At 42.7% G+C, this 21217-nt stretch overlaps 1 protein-coding gene across 3 annotated transcripts in view; it reads right to left on the minus strand.

The window, feature by feature from the left end:
* The window catches only part of LOC112249434 (multiple C2 and transmembrane domain-containing protein 1-like), a 224689-nt gene that overhangs the window by 135107 nt on the left and 68365 nt on the right, over nucleotides 1-21217 (minus strand). For all 3 annotated transcript variants that reach the window (XM_042320354.1, XM_042320355.1, XM_042320352.1), the window contains exons 3-5: nucleotides 15782-15924; nucleotides 7848-7927; nucleotides 5425-5536 (exon numbers count right to left, since the gene is read on the minus strand). In XM_042320354.1, the coding sequence (XP_042176288.1) occupies nucleotides 5425-5536; nucleotides 7848-7927; nucleotides 15782-15924 (335 nt within the window). The remainder of the gene's footprint in view (nucleotides 1-5424; nucleotides 5537-7847; nucleotides 7928-15781; nucleotides 15925-21217) is intronic.

The raw sequence follows: 21217 nt of genomic DNA on the forward strand, positions 1-21217 counted from the left end.
ATTAACTCACCATAGTAAACCCCCACATACAGCATTACCTCACTATAGTAAACCCCATTGAGCTGTACTACTGACAGCATTACCTCACAATAGTAAACCACCACTGACAGCATTACCTCACTGTAGTAAACCCCATTGAGCTGTACCACTGACAGTATTACCTCACTGTAGTAAACCCCATTGAGCTGTACCACTGACAGCATCAACTCACTGTAGTAAACCCCATTGAGCTGTACCACTGACAGTATTACCTCACTGTAGTAAACTCGATTGAGCTGTACCACTGACAGCATTACCTCACTGTAGTAAACCCCATTGAGCTGTACCACTGACAGTATTCATTCAGATTGCTGCTCCTCCCCTTTCAGATTAAAACCCATTTTTAACCGTTTACTAATGGCTTACAGGCTAATTTAACCTCAACAGGAGTCACAATGCTATTGCTCGCTTGTGCGGGGGGGAAGGGGGAACAAAAAACAAAGCAGTCAGTACATATTTGTCAAACAAACACATCTCTACGAGATATCTCACTGTCTCCATGCCTTGTTTGGAGGAGCCTCATTAACATATAGTTGGTTTTGGAGTGAATTTCATTAAACTTTGAACAAACCCTGGCGCACAAGCACCGGCGCTTTGATGTGGAGATGAAGCCTCTTCATTTCCATTCTCCAGACATGAAACAATGAGAGCTGGGCTCTGTGTGATACTACCACCTATACAGTAGCCTGCAGTAGAGGAGGCTGGTGGGAGGAGCTATAGGAATACAGGCTCATTGTAATGGCTGGAATGGTATTGATGGAACGGAGTCAAACATGTGGTTTCCATATGTTTGATGTGTTTAATACTATTCCATTCCAGCCATTACAATGAGCCCATCCTCCAAAACTCCTCCCACCAGCCTTCTCTGGCCTACTTCCACTACTGTATAGTGATGCTGTTATGCTAATGGTGAAGGACGCTACACTGTGCTAGCTAACTCCTCCTAAAAGAAAAAACGTTTTGTTGCTACATATGCCTCATTATCTCATATCCCTCATACCATCATTGCTACATATTCATCATATTGTGTTATTGGTTGTAGGTTTATTTATTCCATGTGTAACTCTGTTGTTTGTGTCACATTACTTTGCTCTATCTTGGCCAGGTCGCAGTTGTGAATGAGAACTTGTTCTCAACTGGGCTTCCTGGCTAAATAAAGGTGAAATCATTTGTTTACTTTTAAATATGTAAAAACCCATGGTCGATTTGGATTAGGAATCATCCTCATCAACATGCCAAGGTAGAGCAGGGAAAGACACGACGAGGAGATGTGTTGGGTTGAAATTCCCGAATGAAAACAAAAAATTTAGGAGCTCATATAGGTTTTAAGGTGTTTCGTTTTTATTTATTCACACCAAAGAAAATAAGTGAAATACAAAGTGTGTGCAGGTGAGGTTGGAAGCCCAAAAGGGCTGATAAGAAAACCACACAAATATAAGTACCAAAAAAAAGTTGGTTCAATCAGTTAAACAAAGCATATGAATTATAATTGTACATCATATACTCTATACACAGGCTAATACAAAAGCCATGTGTGATTTAACTTCTGGGGCAAAGAACACAGTGCGATAATAAGAGGGGTGATTCGGCTTTACTGGACTTGAAAGGAAGTGGATTTCAACTATTTTAGTGTTATAATTATCCCACAGTGGTTCTTGCATTGTTTGCATGTATTGAGTCCAGCATTACTGGCTTGATTAAAGAGAAGAGGGTATATAAATAACCATGGAGAAAGGGAGGGAGCCAGGCAGACACCCAGGAGGAGTGGCGCTTGGTGGGGAAGTGCACTAGTTTGTTAGCGTTGGAGATAATTCCCGAGTCACAGGCGGGATGGCCCAGTTCGGAGCTTCAAAGGGATGCTCTACAGCAGAACGTCCACTACTCCAACCAGAGACACGCCCAAAACAAACTTTTCTGTATCTCTATATCTTTACACACTCAAGCTTTTACTCAACTGTACTCAAGTACTGTACATGCCTCCAGGTCAAGAGTGTTGCTCTCAGAAACACTGAGAAAATGTCAGAAGTTGTTGTTTGTCCTCGAGAGTCCATGGGTTTGGTTTAAAATGAGACAGAGATATAAGCCTACTGCTGTGGACCCCCTAAGGGCTGCTAGGGCACGGAGAGGCATTAAGGACAAACAGGATACAGTTTGGAACATGATATCGATAGGCTACATATATGGACATGTGCCACATGCATGGGCCAATGAGAGTGAAAAGAAGACCCTGGATCAGCATGCCTTCTGTTGTGAAGGGATAAAAGAGAGCAAAAATGAGCAACATGGAGAGAAATGATAGATCAAGGGTCAACCTGCCAGGCATGATGGGAAATCAAAAGGATTTGCACAGGGTTGATGTCCTCATGAGATAAAGGGGTCTCAGACAGACATGGGAGATCTGGCTTGACAGTTAGTAAACCTCCAACACACACACACCCCCCCATTCTCAAAGGCTCTCGCTCTCTAAAATTTGCCCAGGACTATCCACAATCCCCGAACTAAGACCATTGAGGGACAGATGTTTCTGAGATGTTAACTGAACAACCATAACTGAACAGTCCTAAAGGATAACCGTAACCAGTAAGCATAACTGATAACCATGATTGATAATTATCTTTGTTCCATATTTCAGTATGAAATCACAATCTATACATTCAACTGAACCAAAAAAACGACATCTCTTGTTGAAAATAGCCTTTGTGTCATTGATATGAAATAAAAACATGTTTTCTAGTGTCAAACTTGACTACAAAGTTTAAATAGGAACATTTTGATAGTAAAGTCAGTATTGTACACAACTGAGATTTGCAACCGAGATGTAAGGAACTAGGTTCTAACAGCTTTCCTTGGGTTGGGTTTATTTAATCCCTGCCCGCATGCCCACAGCAGGCAGCACCCAACTAATCATCAATTCGGTGTGCGGCATGCGACGATCGCCAACTGACCATGGTAAATTTCGTTTAACTTTGGATATCCCTATGGGGCTAGTTAAGAACCATCAGTAAATTATGTAGGGTACATGGGACATTATTTAAAAATTTCAATAGCTCCAAATTTCAATGACTTAACCTCTTAAGAAGCTCAAACCAACTATAAACTGTAGAAATTCATATACAAATATTGAAAGCATTTAATACAACATGAAAATATATTCCCATTTAATTTATTAACGGTCCCTAACTAGGCCCACAAAGATAGGCTATCTAAAGTCAAACCAACTTTGCCATGGTCGCACACCGGCCGGCTGAAGGTATTTAGCAAAATACGTTTTCTAGGTTTCTGGTCACTATAAGAGCCAGAAAACTGTCACGGACCCCATCTGGACTAACAGCAGCATATTACTGCTCTCAGTTCCACCTGTCTGTATATTGCAGCTTGTGGAAAATACAAGATGGTGGAGTGAGAACTGATAACAGTGACAGGGACACAGAGGAGGTGGAGGAAGAGGGGCTGGGTCACCACCTGAACCCAGGACAGCAGAGGGGTTTGTGGGGGTAGCGGAGGGATTTTTGTGGGTAAAGTAGGTAGGTAGGTAGGTAGGTAGTTGGTATTGGAGGTTACATGCTATGTATTACCTTACTGGATCGTTTGCAGCTTCTTTTCAAAAGCATGGTCTGTAAATGAGACAAAGCCGTTATAGGATGCTGGAGAGCTCAGAGCTGCATGGGGTCAGAGGGCTGAGGTCAGCCCAGGAGGAAGCAGGGTGTGGAGGGTCACAGGCAGCAAAGCATAAGCAGTAAAAAGCGCTGCCACCCACAACGACCCATAAATAGGCCTACTGTGCTGTACACACACACACACACACACACACACACACACACACACACACACACACACACACACACACACACACACAGGTCATAAACCCTTCAATATTTCCAGATATTTTTTTAATTGTATTTTTATTTGACCTTTATATAACTTTATTTAATCTTAAGGGTCTGGTAAGTAGAAACCGTGTAGTGGAGCTTCCACCTTACAGATCGGAAAACATTGAAGGGTTAGGGCCAAATGGATAGTTAGGGGTGTGACACACCAGGATTATCCTGTGATGGCGATGGAATCTGTATTTGTATATTTGCGCGTTAGGGTTATTTTCCTGTTTCTGATTACTATGTAGTAGAGTCATTTCTGAAATGTGAACGTTTGGAAGTGAATCGTCCGAGTTGCTGGATTCCAGTTTGTCATGGCCTTGATTTGAAGAGGTTTTCATCTTGCCCATTAGGTGGCGATAGAGAACATCATGTGTTCTGTGACCTAGCACCTCCTTTATACAGTTTAAGGGATTCAAAAAGGTGCTTAACCTAAATACAGTTTATTTGTTCTGTCGAATGTGGATTCTGTGAACTATAGAACCAAATAAGACATCAGATCAAACAGAATAAAATATTTCCCCCAAGACTCTCCTCTTGTACTTTATGATACATCCAGGGGTCCAATTAACCAAACAAATAATTGAACCGAAATAAATATGAAATAAAAACATTGAGTACGTCCACAGAGGAAAGGAAGCACATCATTAGGAGCAATGTTACACAATGCTCTTTGAACATGGACGTTTTTGTTTTTCATTCTAAAAGCATGTTCCTTTTTGTTATGCCAGTGTGCTCAAATCTTTTTTCCAGTAGGCCTATCCAGCTGCTAATGCATTGATGCCTATGGGAGAGCCACCCCTTAAGTGGACCGGAACTGTGATCATTTTTTTCAGTGGTAAACATCCTGAGTAGGAGATCTTCATTTACCCACCGTTGTTGCTATATTGCAATTGATTTTCCACCAGCGATGGTAAATAAATGTAGATGTCTTACTCAGGCCGTTTACCATTTAGCAAATTGTCACAGTTCCGGTCTGCTTAAGGGATGGCTCTCCCATAGGCACCAATGCAATAGGAGCTGGGTCTGGTCTGCTTAATTCATTGACTGCACATGAACCAGAAAGAAACTGCTTCCTCTCCCGTCTCTATTTCCAATAGCTGAATGATGGATTGTATCCAGGTCAGATTTTGGCTGACAGCATCGCAAAAAGACTACCTAGCATTGGATCGGTAATGTATTATGGAGTCCTGCCATTGGCTGGGGAGACATTTGCTCTGAGCCAAACGAAATGACAGTTAAATGTCAGAGCCATTTCATAATGTTCATTAACATTGACAAAGGTGATCCATTTTTCTTTTTTTTTTACTCATAAGACATCAAAAGTGACAGAATAATGAGGCCATATCTTCACACAAACAACATCCTGTCTGGATTAAAAGAGTACTGTTAAAATTAAATCGTACAATTTAGTACAGTTACACTACATCCAATCAGAAGTCGTCCCTGTTCCCTTAGGATGGTCTAAGCTACTGAAGAGAGAGAAAGAGAGAGACCGACAGCGTGGACTTACTGCTTCCCTGAAGTCTCCCTCTTTGGGTGACAGTGTGACTGCCAGCTCTAGAGTTCCCAGGTTATGTTCGGGGTACTGGGGATCCTCGAGGTCAAGGGTCACGTCCAGGGTCCTGAGGTGGCAGAGGGAGGACACGGTGACCCGCACACACATACACATGCACAAACACACACACACACATGTAGAGACACGTACACACATAAGCACACACACTTGCAAACTTGTGTGTGTCATGTACTCATGTCAGTTAACTCAAAACTAAAGTCTTGTGTAATTGGTCAGATGCTCGATTTTAGTTATAGATCCATATGTGTTAAGAGAATGAAGTTCTCCACCTTCTCTCTCTGCATGTTACGGGCAAGTCTATGTTCCAAATGTCCCCTCCCCTTCTGACATTTGAAAGATGCTAACTCCTACAAAATCGTGATCAGTCCAAAGCACCGGAACTAATGTTGTTGGTTGTCTCACACATCCTGTTGTATCATGACAGATCTATGGTACCATTTATGTTTACGTTGTCTGTCAACGATTAGTCATGTACATCATACATGTAATATGCATTTCCAATGAAGTACACTAGAGGGCAGTGGTGCATTGGGTAAGTTCCATTGAAACAAGTGTCAAGTAAAATGGGGACACAAATAGGCCACAGGGATAGATTTGTGGGATACGGAGAGAGAGAGATCAACCAATAAGGACAACAATTGTGACATTGATCAAAAAAATACTGATAGCAAAAGCGAGAGAAACAGAGAAAGAGATAATGTGTTGGAGAACGATAAAAGAGAGAGAGTAAAAATATGCTTCTTTGTGATACAGTCCATTATGTTGCAGGGGAAGAAGAGAAGTAGGAAAAGGAGACGGAGAGAGGGTGAAGAAGGTGGAGGGGGGGAAGGAAAGAAGGTAAAATAATAAAATGGACAGAGAAAGAGGAGGAAGAGATGGAGGGATGAGGGGTAGGGCAGGAAGAAAAACAAGAAGGATGGGAGAAGGAGAGAAAGAAAGAAAAAAGATAGATAGATAGATAGATAGATAGATAGATAGATAGATAGATAGATAGATAGATAGATAGATAGATAGATAGATAGATAGATAGATAGATAGATAGATAGATAGATAGATAGATAGATAGATAGATAGATAGATAGATAGATAGATAGATAGATAGATAGATAGATAGATAGATAGATAGATAGATAGATAGATAGATAGATAGATAGATAGATAGATAGATAGATAGATAGATAGATAGATAGATAGATAGATAGATAGATAGATAGATAGTTAAATGAGAGGTACACTACATGACCAAGAGTATGTGGACACCTGCTCATCAAACATCTCATTCCAAAATCATGGGCATTAATATGGAGTTGGTCCCTCCTTTGCTGCTATAACAGCCTCCACACTTCTGGGAAGGCTTTCCACTATAATGTTGGAACATTGCTGCGGGGACTTGCTTCCATTCACCCACAAGAGAATTAGTGAGGTTGGGCACTGATATTGGGCGATTAGGCCTGGCTCGCAGTCAGCGTTCCAATTCATCCCAAAGGTGTTCGATGGGGTTGAGTTCATGGGTCTGCGCAGGGTTCTTGGGTTCTTCTCCAAACTGTTGCTACAATGTTGGAAGCACAGAATCGTCTAGAATGTCATTGTATGATGTAGCGTTAAGATTTCCCTTCACTGGAAGTAAGGGGCCTGAACCATGAAAAACAGCCCCAGACCATTATTCCTCCTCCACTAAATTTTACAGTTGGCACTATGCATTGGGGCAGGTAGCGTTCTCCTGGCATAAACCTTGATTCTTCTGTCAGACTGCCAGATGGTGAAGCATTATTCATCAATCCTGAGAACGAGTTTCCACTGCTCCAGAGTCCAATGGCGGCGAGTTTTACACCACTCCAGCCAACGCTTGGCATTGCGCATGGTGATCTTAGGCTTGTGGGCGGCTGCTCAGCCATAGAAACCAATTTCATGAAGCTCCTAACGAACAGCTCTTGTGCTTCCAGAGGCAGTTTGAACTAGGTAGTGAGTATTGCACTTCAGCAATCGGCGGTCCCGTTCTGTGAGCTTGTGTGGCCTACCACTTTGCGGCTGAGCCGTTGTTGCTCCTAGATGTTTTACGCTTCACAATAACATCACTTACAGTTGACCAGGGCAGCTCTAGCTGGGCAGAAATATGATGAACTGACTTGTTGGAAAGGTGGCATCCTATGACGGTGGCACGCTGAAAGTCACTTAGCTCTTCAATAAGGCCATTCTACTGCCATTGTTCCCTTATGGAGACTGCATGGTGCTCGATGTTATACAGCTGTCAGCAACGGTGTGGCTGAAATAGCCAAATCCACTAATTTAAAGGGGTGTCCACATACTTTTGTATATGTAGTGTATAAAGATAAGGAGTTTCCCCTGTCTGTCCAGACCTCTGGTGTTCCAGAGACTCCAGGTAGAGGTAGGCAGAACCCATGAAGTCATCCTGAAGGCCGAAGTCATAGTCAAACACCTGCAGGACATAACACACTGTTACCATAGAGATCACATACTGGAATCTTGCGTTGCAAAATCTGGTAACTTTCCCGAAATTCCGAGGTCTTCCAGAAATCCTGTCTGAATGACTTCGGATTTCCTGCTAATTCCCACATTAATCCGGAAATCTTCCAGGGATTTTGGGGAAAGTTACCAGATTGTTGCAACCCTAGTACTGTACTATACTGTGCTTAGGTGTACTGTACTGTATTCATTCATGTTGAAACTGCAATGCATCTTCACATTACCTGGCACCAGGTTCACTGAAATGAATCCTGTGTTAATAACAACCACATTAAACCTTCCCAAAGGTCACAATTACATATTTCAGTTTGAGGCAACAGTTACACAAAGTAGGCAAAGATAGCACTAATGCTTGAAAATATTAATATCGGGGCCTTAACAACAACAAAAAAATAAACATTTAGAACTGAACTTACTTTTGAGAGTTAGAATAGTAGAATACACAAGGTGGAACTTCTAAACTTAGTTGTGCATGTGCAGTCTTCCTCTTGTTATATTACATTAACATATGGCATGTTAGTCACTTAGCAGAACAACTCTTATCCAGAGAGACTTACATAATGTCAGTCACTGACTCACTCAATTTGCCCATGTCAGCAAAAAGTTTTAGATTGGTAAATTAGTCTAGTTAGTCTAGCCATCTATCTAAACCTGTAGTAGTTATGACTGAATTACCGACCAGCCACACAGGGCATGTGCACAGGGGCCCTGACCTCCAGGGGGAACCCATTGATTTTGAAAGTCACTCTCACTCAGATTTCATATTAACATGGCAGAATTCATGGCAGAATGTGTAGAATTTCAGGACATTTGAAAAAACCCATGTTTACCTTTGTTAACAAATACTTTTTCTGCTAACAGATCCCTCTGCACGTATTAAATTGTAGTTTTTAATCCTGGTGCTGAGTTTATGTGAGTTAATGTGTAGTGGCTAATTGTACAGCTAATAGGCTTTAGGAGTTGACCCTCACGTCACATCAGCACAAACCCCTTTTACTGGACAGGGGCCTATCAACTCACTTCAGACCAGGAACCCCAGTTGACCCCACTGGCCAGAAGTCCCTTTTGAAGTCCCTTTTGAAGTGTCAGGCTTGTCCAGCAGGGCCAGGATATGGCCCCATTCAGCCTGCTATCATGATCGAGGGCCATATCACATATTCTAAACAAAGCGGAGTCCAAGCTGGAATTCTTTTCGCTCCAGGATACGACAGGGTAATAAAGTCCAGATCCACAAACAGTGGCAAGCAAAAGTATGTGAACCCTTTGGAATTAACAGCATTTCTGCATAAATTGGCCATGAAATCTGATCTTCATCTAAATCACAACAAGAGACAAACACAGTATGCTTAAATTAATAACACACAAACAATTACATGTTTTCATGTCTTTATTGAACACACTGTGTAAACATTCACAGTGTAGGGTGGGAAAAGTATGTGAACCCTTGGATTTAATAACTGGTTGACTCTCCTTTGGCAGCAATAAACTCAACCAAACATTTTCTATAGTTGCGGGTCAGACCTTCACAACAGTCAGGATGAATTTTGGACCATTCCTCTTTACAAAACTGCAATATTCTTTGGGTGTCTGGTGTGAACTGTTCTCAAGGTCATGCCACAGCATTTTAAATCGGGTTGAAGTCAGGACTCTGTCTGGGCCACTCCAGAATGCGTATTTTCTTCTGTTGAAGCCATTCTGTTGTTGATTTACTTCTGTGTTTAGGGTCGTTGTCCTGTTGCATCACCCAACTTCTGTTGAGCTTCAACTGATGGACAGATAGCTTTACATTCTCCTGCAAAATGTCTTGATAAACTTGGGAATTCATTTTTCCGTCGATGATAGCAAGCTGTCCAGGCCCTGAGGCAGCAAAGCAGCCCAAACCATGATGCTCCCTCCACCAGACTTTACAGTTGGAATGAGGTTTTGATGTTGTTGTGCTGTGCCTTTTTTTCTCCAGACATAGTGTTGTGTGTTCCTTCCAAACAACTCAACTTTAGTTTAATCTGTCCACAGAATATTTTGCCAGAAGCGCTGTGGAACATCCAGGTGCTCTTTTGCGAACTTCAGGCATGCAGCAATGTTTTTTTTTTGGACAGCAGTGGCTTCTTCCGTGGTGTCCTCCCATGAACACCATGCTTGTTTAGTGTTTTACGTATCATAGACTCGTCTATGTTAGCATGTTCCAGAGATTTCTGTAAGTCTTTAGCTGACACTCTGGGATTCTTCTTAACCTCACGGAGCATTCCTCACTGTGATCTTGCAGTCATCTTTGCAGGATGGCCACTCTTAGGGACAGTAGCAACGGTGTTGGCCTTTCTCCATTTATAGACAATTTGTCTTACCATGGACTGATGAACATCAAGGCTTTTAGACTTACTTTTGTAACCCTTTCCAGCTTTATGCAAGTCAACAATTCTTAATCTTAGGTCTTCTGAGATCTCTTTCGTTCGAGCCATGGTTCACATCAGGCAATGCTTCTTGTGAATATCAAACTCAAATTTTGTGAGTGTTTTTTATAGGGCAGGGCAGCTCTAACCAACATCTCCAATCTCGTCTCATTGATTGGACTCCAGGTTAGCTGACTCCTGACTCCATTTAGCTTTAGCTAGCCTATGGGGTTCACATACTTTTCCAACCTGTACTGTGAATGTTTAAATTATGTATTCAATATAGACAAGAAAAATACAATAACGTGTGTGCTATTAGTTTAAGCACACTGTGTTTGTCTATCGTTGTGACTGAGATCAAATGTTATGACTAACTTATGCAGGAATATAGGTAATTCCAAAGGGTTCACATAATTTGTCTTGCCACTGTACTTCCTCTTGACCACAGAAAGTGGCAAAGCCTTTTTCTAAGAAAATGGGTCAACTCATTCAACAGTGATGTCATCTAAAACACATTTTCTAACAGCACATTAAAAGTGACAAAAAAAAACATAAAATGTTGGGGTTAGTGTAAAGTATGTTGTGTTATATTATTTAGTTTTCCTATGTTATTACGAGGTATAACATGTTTATTACAAGTAACCATACAATATGTTACCTAACCAAGGCATGTTTGGCACCTATGGACTGCAAATGTCAATGATTTCACTATTGGACTGTTTCTGTATGGTACGTGAAGAACAAATCCCTAATTTCTCCAATTGGCACAAACATGCCAACCCTATGAGAGGTATGGGAGAGGCATTGATGACTCTTGGGTTGTATGGTTTGGGGGGACATTTTGAACATTCTCCCCAGATGGAGGGAATAAAAGAACTGAGGTAGGTTTCCAGTGAACGTTTTGGCTGTCAGCAGGGACTGTTGAGATTACTTCTGGACAAACCACCCAAGGACTTACTCTTACGAGTTGTCCCTTTTCCAATGAAGCAGAGCTAAGGATTCTACATCACCAGCTCGCGTCCCGCTGATCCCGTCTAGATCTCATTCATCGACAGCGAACACCAGCATTCCTCACCAAACTTACGTTGGACTGTGTGCTGCCTTGCATAGGACTACCCGGCGTCAGCGCACATATCTGAGTCTCCAGCCACCCAGGAGTCCGAACTCTGAGCTTGCGTGAAGCCGAATTAAACCATCAGATAGTGCCGCCGCACTGTTTATCTGACCGAAGACCATTCCATCTATTGAGTGTAACTATACAACTAATTGCCCTTTCTCTCCCCCAGCGTTGGCATGAAGTGTAATGTGAAGCTCTTTAGGTTAACTTTAAGTAACATTATAACTTTAACATTAGAATTTAACCATTTCTTGACCCTGCTTCTTTCATTCACAATTCAAAGACCATACTTTTTCGCAGTATGCACCCTTAACGCATGCACCCTGCACACTTAAGGTGACCTGTTAAGTCTAGTCTTGAGTGTGTAAATGTTGCTCTATTAAATTGAGAATATTATCCTCTAACAATTTTCTCCTTGATCAGGCTCATCGGATATACCTTCAGATAAATAAATTATTACTATTTTTGTCTTATAGTGTTATTGTTAAGTCAGGTCTTTTTAGAAGACAATTGTTGTCCAATAATGGACTGGTGCCCCGATTCATAACAAATGTGAATTATGCTTAGACATTAATTCATCATTCATAGTAATAACTTGACTAATATCCCCAAAAATGCTATCAACTGAGGTGAACGAAGCTACAGCAACAAATGTGACTACATCTGGGGTCATTTTTTGCTTGTTTTTAATGTTTAATGACATTTTAAAGTTTTAAAATTGAATAGAAAAGCAGTAAATGAACTTCAACTTTCCTAAAATGTCCCTCTTTATGGCCCTGGTTAATATCCCAAAACATAGCGTAACAATAATGCTAGGAAGAACTCGAACCCAGGCGCAGAAAAAAACAGCAAGCAAAGGCAATGGTAAATCTATAACTTTTACAGAAACAAGGTAACCAGTTGAACAGAGAAGGTAATTAAACACAGGTGAATCCAATAAGTAACAGTCAGGGTATCCTGGAAACTAGAAAACAGGGCAAGGGTGCCCTCCAGCAGTAACCTAAGGAAACAACAATCAAATTCCTCTGTCCAGTGTCTGTGTTCGTTTGCCCATCTTAATCTTTTCTTTTTATTGGCCAGTCTGAGATATGGCTGTTTCTTTGCAATTCTGCCTAGAAGGCCAGCATCCCGGAGTTGCCTCTTCACTGTTGACATTGAGACTGGTGTTTTGCTGTCAGCTGCCAGTTGAGAACTTGTGAGGTGCCTGTTTCTCAAACTAGACACTCTAATGTACTTGTCCTCTTGCTCAGTTGTACACCAGGGCTTCCAACTCCTCTTTCTATTCTGGTTAGAGCCAGTTTGCGCTGTTCTATGAAGGGATTAGTACACAGCGTTGTACCAGATCTTCAGTTTCTTGGCAATTTCTCACATGGAATAGCCTTCATTTCTCAGAACAAAAATAGACTTACGAGTTTCAGAAGAGAGTTCTTTGTTTCTGGCCATTTTCAGCCTGTAATCAAACCCACAAATGCTGAGGGTCCAGATACTCAATTAGTCTAAAGAAGGCTAGTTTTATTGCTTCTTTATCAGCAAAAAGGTTTTCAGCTTCGCTAACATAATTGCAAAATTATTTTCTAATGATCAATTAGCCTTTTAAAATGATAAACTTGGATTAGCTAACACAACGTGCCATTGGAACATAGGAGTGATGGTTGCTAATAATGGGCCTCTGTACGTCTATATATATATTTAGTTTCCAGCTACAATAGTAATTTACAACATTAACAATGTCTACACTGTATTTCTGATCAATTTGATGTTTTTTAATGGACAAAAAATATGTTTCCTTCAAAAACAAGGACATTTCTAAGTGACCCCACTCTACACTACACGCTAGTGTAGAGGCATAGCTGAGCCCTTGGTGAGCACTGTCAATGGCGTAGCCAGAGAACTAAAGTTCTATCTCCAGTAGAAATGAGAAAAGAAAAAACTTGCTTGACTGTCCTGGGCCGAGGCCAGTCGACCACTGCTTCTACCTTTTGGGAGTCCACCCGTACACAGCCCTGAGACACGATGTACCCCAGGAAGGAGATCTGAGGAACGTGAAACAGACTTTTTCAGTCTTTTCTGCCTTTACGAACAAGTGGTGAGAGAGGAGTCTTTGAAGATACTTGGAAACACGTTGGATGTGTTCAACTATGGACCTGGAGAAGATGAGGATGTCATCCAGGTACACAACACGAACTGGTGATGGAGTCACGCAGCACATCATTAACCAGGGCCTGGAAAATGGCTGGAGCATTTGTAAGTTCAAACGGCATGCCACAGTACTCATAATGTCCATTAGGGGTGTTGAACGCTGTATTTCACTCGTTTTCCTGTCTGATGTGCATCAGATTGTACGTGTTCCGTAAATCCAATTTTGAGAAAACCGTAGCTCCCTGGAGTCTCTCAAAGGCTGACGACATAAGAGGAAGAGGGTAACGGTTCTTGATGGTAATGTTATTTAAACCCTGGTAATCAATACAGGGACGTAATCCCCCATCACTCTTTCCAACAAAGTAAAAATGTGCTCCTGCAGGTGAAGTGGACGGATGAATAAAACCAGACCGGACCTGAGAGAGAATACAGCCCTCCTCTCAGAGGAGTGGTGCCGGGCAGGAGGTTGATGGTACAATCATAGGACCTGTGAGGAAGCAGTTCGCTGGCCCTTCGTTTGCTGGACACCCACGTCCCAGTAATCCAAAGGTACGCGGGTAAGATCAGGCTTGTCATCTGCAGCCCGGGGGAACAGGAGAATCGGAAACCTCCAGGCGAGCAGGGCCGGAAAGATGTGGAGAGAGTTGCTTGCAGGTGGACTGGCATGAAGGATTCCATCACAGAACTTTTCTGGGCCAGTCAATTTGAGGATCATGGATAGGAAGCCATGGATGTCCAAGAACCAGGGGAAGCTCAGGAAAGTCCACCAAATTAATCTGGATAAATTTCACCTTCAAGTTGCTTCACCTTCCCAGACCCTAGGGTTGACCATCCAGCGCAGTGACCGACAACGGAATGTCCTTCTTAGTGAGAGGCAGCCCCTGTTGGCAAGCTAATGTGCGATCCAGAAAACAGCCGGTAGCCCCAGAGTCTTGTCCCACCGCAGGTTGGCAGGAAGCAAGGTGCTGTGTCGGCAGCTGGAGACTGTATCTGACTCGCCAGTATTCTCCCGTCGACTGTCGAGTCATCCTGTTTCCCGTCAGCTCGGGACAGGAGGCACGGAAATGTCCAGACTGCCCATATTAAAGACAATGTTGCTCGTTAATCCTGCGTCTTATCTCCAGAGTGGAAAGTCTGGTGCGTCCCAATTGCATCAGTTCCCCGGAAGGATATGAATGAGAACCAGAGCCGAATTGAGAACTCTGACAAGGTACAGGAAATGTAGACGCAGCATAAGGCAGTGGAACAAAGGTAGAATTGACTCCGTCAGTGGTAAACACTGGAAACAACTCGGAACCCCTAAGTTCTCTCACGACAATGTTCCTGAAGCCGGTTGTCAAATCGGATGGCCAGAACGATAAGCTCATCCAGAGTGTCAGGGTTGTCCCGGAAAGCCAGTTCATCCTTGAGAACCTCACTGAGTATTCCAGCGGCGAGCTCTCAGCGGCGAGCGTCTGAAAGTCAATGGTGTAATCAGCTACACTCCGGCTGCCCTGCCGAAGAACAATGAGTCTTTGAGCAATGTTCCTGCCACTGATCAAAAACCTTTTTCTTCTCCTGGTTGAAGCTTTTCCAATTAAAACAAATGTCTGATTGCTGCTCCCAAATGGCCACGGCCCATTCCAGAGCCCGTCCTGAGAGTAAAGAGCTGATGTATGTCACTCTGGAATGCTCGGTGGGAAACCTTGATGCCTGCAGCTCAAAGGCCAGCGAGCACTGGAGCAGGAACCCAGGACACCTCCCAGGATGCCCCTCATAGCACTCTGGTGCCGGGAGATGAGGCTCCCGAAGGGAGGAAGAAGCTGAGCTGGTAGGGAGTGGGGCATTAGGAACAGCTACAGGTGCAATAGGAGTTGCTCCCGTCTGTCCTGTCTGCAGAGTGGACACAAGAGTTCTAAAATCACCCAACAATGTCTGCAGCCAAGCCTCATGGCAAGCAGAGGTAAGGGTAATTCCAAAACTTTTACTGAGAGTTTAAACAGAAACAAGGCAACCAGGTGAACAGAGAAGGTAATTAAAAACAGGTGAATCCAATAAGTAATAATCAGGGTAACCTGGAACCTCGAAAACAGGGTAAGGGAGCCATCCAGCGGTAACCTAAGGAAACAACAATCAAATAACCCAGAAACTGTGACACATAGTAGAGTCTCTCAGAAAGTCGTACCTTGACATAAAGAGGTTCTCGGAGGCTGTCCACAAGTAGGCTGACCCTCTCGTCCCACACCGGGTTCAGGTTCTTATTGATGGTCCTGCTCCTGAACACCTCCTTTCCCGCAATCTTGAACTTCACATACGGATCACTTGTCCCTGAAAATAGAGACCAACAGAGAGGAAAGAAGGCATTAGGAAGACCTTTCCAGAGAGACAGAGGGTAGGTATTGGGTGAAAAGAGATTTGAGTGAAACTGACTAGATAAGGGTGCTTTGTGCTGGGAAAAAGCAAGGTGCTCAAGATGGTGCATGATGACTAAATATTGTTTGCAATATGGTGCCTTGTGTATTGCCTACTACATACAGTTGAAGTTGGAAGTTTACATACACCTTAACAAAATACATATAAACTCAGTTTTTCACAATTCCTGACATTTAACCCTAGTAAAGATTACCTGCCTTAAGTCAGTTAGGATCACCACATTATTTTAAGAATGTGAAATGTCAGAATAATAGTAGAGAGAATTATTTATTTCAGATTTTATTTCTTTCAAGACATTCCCAGTGTATCAGAAGTTAACATATCTCAATTGGTATTTGGTAGCATTGCCTTGAAACTGTTGAACTTGGGTGAAACATGTCGGGTAGCCTTCCACAAGCATTCCACAATAAGTTGGGTGAATTTTGGCCCATTCCTCCTGACAGAGCTGGTGTAACTGAGTCAGGTTTGTAGGCCTCCTTGCTCGCACACGGTTTTTCAGTTCTGCCCACAAATGTTCTATGGAATTGAGGCCAGGGTGTTGTGATGGCCACTCCAATACCTTGACTTTCTTGTCCTTAAGTCATTTTGCCAAAACTTTGGAAGTATGCTTGGTGTCATTGTCCATTTGGAAGACTCATTTGCGACCAAGCTTTAACTTCCTGACTGATGTCTTGAGATGTTGCTTCAATATATCCACATAATTTTCCTGCCTCATGATGCCATCTATTTTGTGAAGTGCACCAGTTCCCCCTGCAGCAAAGCACCCCCACGACATGATGCTGCCACCCCCGTGTTTCACGGTTGGGACAGTGTTCTTCGGCTTGCAAGCCTCCCCCTTTTTTCCTCCAAACATAATGATGGTCATTACGGCCAAACAGTTATATTTTTGTTTCATCAGACCAGAGGACATTTCTCCAAAAAGTACGATCTTTGTCCCCATGTGCAGTTGCAAACCGTAGTCTGGCTTTTTTTATGGTGGTTTTGGAGCAGTGGCTTCTTCCTTGCTGAGCGGCCTTTCAGGTTATGTCGATATAGGACTCATTCACACTGTATATAGACTTTTTCTACTGTATTATTGACTGTATGTTTGTTTATTCAATGTGTAACTCTGTGTTGTTGGATGTTAATTTGTTCTTAACTGACTTGCCTAGTTAAATAAAGGTTAAAAAATATATATACAGTACAAAAAATGTGCAGACTTGTGGAGGTCTACAAATTTCTTTCGGAAATCTTGGCTGATTTATTTTGATTTTCCCATGATGTCAAGCATAGAGGCACTGAGTTTGAAGGTAGGCCTTGAAATATATCCACAGGTACCACTCCAACTGACTCAAATGATGTCAGTTAGCCTATCAGAAGCTTCTAAAGCCATGACATAATTTTGGGGAATTTTCCAAGCTGTTTAAAGGCAGTCAACTTAGTGTATGTAAACTTCTGACCCACTGAAATTGTGATATAGTGAATTATAAGTGAAATAATCGTCTGTAAACAATTGTTGGAAAAGTAGATGTCTTAACCGACTTGCCAAAACTGTAGTTGGTAAACAAGAAATTTGTGGAGCATTTGAAAAACAAGTTTTAATGACTCCAACCTAAGTGTATGTAAACTTCCAAATTCGACTGTATATGAATAACTCTGTAATGTAATGTCATGTATGCTGTCCTAGTCAGAGTAGAAGTAGGGCCTTTCACTTTTTATCACTCTCTAGACAGATCTCCCCCTTCCCCCCCCCCTCTCTCTTTCTCTCTCTCTCTCTTTCTTTCCTTCTTTCCCTCCCTCCCTCCCTGCCACCCCCCTAATGCAGCCTGTACTTTCCTCTTGGTTGTTATAGTGAGTTTTATTTATGTTTGTGAGCAGGCGGGGGGGGCTAACCAAGACAAGGCAGGTCAGGCCACACAGACAAACAACGCCTGGCCTCGAGATTCATGTCATGTGACTCACGCTCCAGATCATGTGACTAAGGCTGAAGCCTAATAAGTAGAGACAGAGAGGCCGCTGCTTCGGGTCGTGCTCCTGTGGCATCGTACACCTCAGGGCTACAAAGGCTCTCCAACGAAAAGCTCGCTCTCATTAAAACTTTTCTCTCTCGAACTGTGGCTAATTTTAATCTGTTTTGTCAAGAGTGCACCCACGTCACCACACAAACACACACGTATGCGCACACATATACATACAGACATGCAGACACACACACACGCACACACACACAAACCAATTCAGCAGAGAAGAGCAATGCTTGATACTGAGCACTAGATGGGGGTGTTTACCTAGAGTTGTCCCTCTGTCTGCTGCTAGATCCTAATGATTCAGAATTATTATCACCGTCTGCGGCCAGATAGAGCAGAAAGATTTATCATCACTGTCACTGGCCAGACAGAGCAGACAGATGTATTATCACCATCTCTGGCCAGACAGAGAAGACAGATTTATTATCACCATCTCTGGCCAGACAGAGCAGAAATATGTATTATTAGTGTCCCTGGCCAGACAGAGTAGACAAGTTTATTATCACTGTCCCTGGCCAGACAGAGTAGACATACTTAATGGGTTTGGACAGGCTATTCTTCCTATTTGATTAAACACAAACACACAGAGAGGGTGTATCTTCCAAAATGTCAGTCACGGACACCAGAGCTGTGTTTGGAGAGAAGATAATGGAGTGCATCAGATGACAGTGTGCTCGCTTTCAGTGGACCACAGTGACCCGGGTAGCTTCTTACCGCTGGACCATTGTGTGTGTGTGTGTGTGTGTGTGTGTTTGTGTGTGTGTATGTTTGTGTGTGTGTCTGTGTCTGTGTCTGTGTGTGTGTGTGTGTCTGTGTCTGTGTGTTGTGAGTGTGTGTGTGTGTGTGTGTGTCTGTGTGTGTGTGTGTGTGTCTGTGTGTCTGTGGTGTGTGTGTGTGTGTGTGTGTGTGTGTGTGTGTGTGTGTGTGTGTGTGTGTGTGTGTGTGTGTGTGTGTGTGTGTGTGTGTGTGTGTGTGTGTGTGTGTGTGTGTGTGTGTGTGTGTGTGTGTGTGTGTGTGTGTGTGTGTGTGTGTGTGTGTGTGTGTGTGTGTGTGTGTGTGTGTGTGTGTGTGTGTGTGTGTGTGTGTGTGTGTGTGTGTGTGTGTGTGTGTGTGTGTGTGTGTGTGTGTGTGTGTGTGTGTGTGTGTGTGTGTGTGTGTGTGTGTGTGTGTGTGTGTGTGTGTGTGTGTGTGTGTGTGTGTGTGTGTGTGTGTGTGCATGTTTTGTGACCACTGAATGTCCATTAGAACTTTCTGAGGTCATATGTCACATGAATTCATGGGAAAACTCTGCATGATGTATCTGTCAGCTGTTTGACAGACACAGAACCTGCTCTTGTTTAACCATACCGGTTCATCCCTCACCAGCACATAGAAACTTTTGACAATGTATAAGCTTGCCACCAAAAAGCTACCAATTTGATGGTGTGATTAGATGTTTTTTTTAAACTGAGGAATAAGTTTACCAATCCCCTGTTACACAGGCACTCATCTTGCTGCCCCACAAGTCAATGTGATATCACTAGCATATCAGCCACTCTCCTGACTGACCCTGCAGAGTGTGGATGGAGGCTCAGACTGGCGGTCTGGAAGCTTGGCACTGTGTTTACATGTGTCTAATCAAATTAGCATCAAAGCGATGAGCATCCATCACTTCTACAGTCATTAGGACTACCACACAAATGTCATTAACAGAATCACAGTCACCCACCCAGGCTGTTGAACACACACACACACGAGCGAGCCTCTTCTCTGCTGAAAGCATCTGGAAGAGGAGCGTTAGCGTGGCATTCATTTAATATCATTACAAACAGCCCTATCACCAATCCCTTAATAGGGTTAATTATACAATCCAAAAACGCTACACAAACATTCCCACAGGGGTCTGACAAACTCACCTACACACACTGGCCTGTGTTTAGTGGCCATATGTATCAAGCACCTTAGAGTACAAGTACAAGTTTGATCACAATGAATAAAGACTACACTCGTAATTTGGAGCTAACAGAAAGAACCGTGACGTCAAAGGCAATTGCCCAACTCATTAGCAGCCTAACATCATAGTCCTTGACTGGAATCTGACTCTCTTTATAATTCATTAAGGAGCCCTTGATTCCACACACTGATTTTCACAACTTTTACTTAACAGAGTCCCATCCAGAAACTTCATTGTGTCTAACATGCAGTCTGTCGGACGACACTGTCATCAAATGCTTTAGCTTAGAGAGATGGACCATCTATCTGTCTCAGTCTTTCAATATCAGTGTGATAGGACTCACTGTGTACATGTATTTTAGTGGCACACAGCTCATTACATCACATGTGGTGTGTTATGACTGGGGGGCCTGAGTGGAAAATGCTGAAAAACGCTGACCGTGACATGATTCTGTGCTGCCAGCCCAGGCAGACTGTTTTGGCTCTGTGTACAGTACACTTCACTACCCATTGATGCCCTTCACAGCTTGCATACCAAATGATACCCTATTCCCTACATAGTCCCCTACCTTTGACCAGAGTACTATGAGCCCTGGTATAGGGAATAGCGTGCCATTTGGGATGTGTATATATATATATATATATATATATATATATATATATATATATATATATATATATATATATATATATATATAGGACAGGACAGTAGCAGGAGCAGGGCTAAGGCATGGAATACTGTAGCTACCATACTGTGTGTAGTAGGGCCTAGGAGCTACAAGTTAGTAATGGTTGATTTCTGCTCAAGCTGGGGACTAATTTGATGCAGAAAATATTGGTGAAAGCTAGTAGGTGTTTAGTCTCCCATTGAGGGTAATATGGAGGGTTCTTGTAAAAAATATAAAACATTAACCACACACACTTTAAATGTATTACCATTGGACTAACCAGCGGAATTACCATTTAGTATTTCCCGAAAATTGATTTTTTTTCCTCTTATTTTTTGTTTGCAGAAAAAATGATTGACTGCGTGCATTAACATGACTATGTTTGAAACTTGTTCCACACTGAATGCACAGCTAATAGAGTAGGAGTCAGAACTTATCAACACTAATTCTGTCACGACTCCCGCCGAAGTCGGATCCTCCTCTTGTTCGGGCGGTGCTCAGCGGTCGACGTCACTGGTCTTCTAGCCATCACCGCTCCACCTTTCATTTTCCATTTGTTTTGTCTTGTTTTTCTGCACACCT

Source organism: Oncorhynchus tshawytscha, linkage group LG04, assembly GCF_018296145.1.
Source record: "Oncorhynchus tshawytscha isolate Ot180627B linkage group LG04, Otsh_v2.0, whole genome shotgun sequence".
In the NCBI taxonomy this organism is placed as follows: domain Eukaryota; kingdom Metazoa; phylum Chordata; class Actinopteri; order Salmoniformes; family Salmonidae; genus Oncorhynchus; species Oncorhynchus tshawytscha.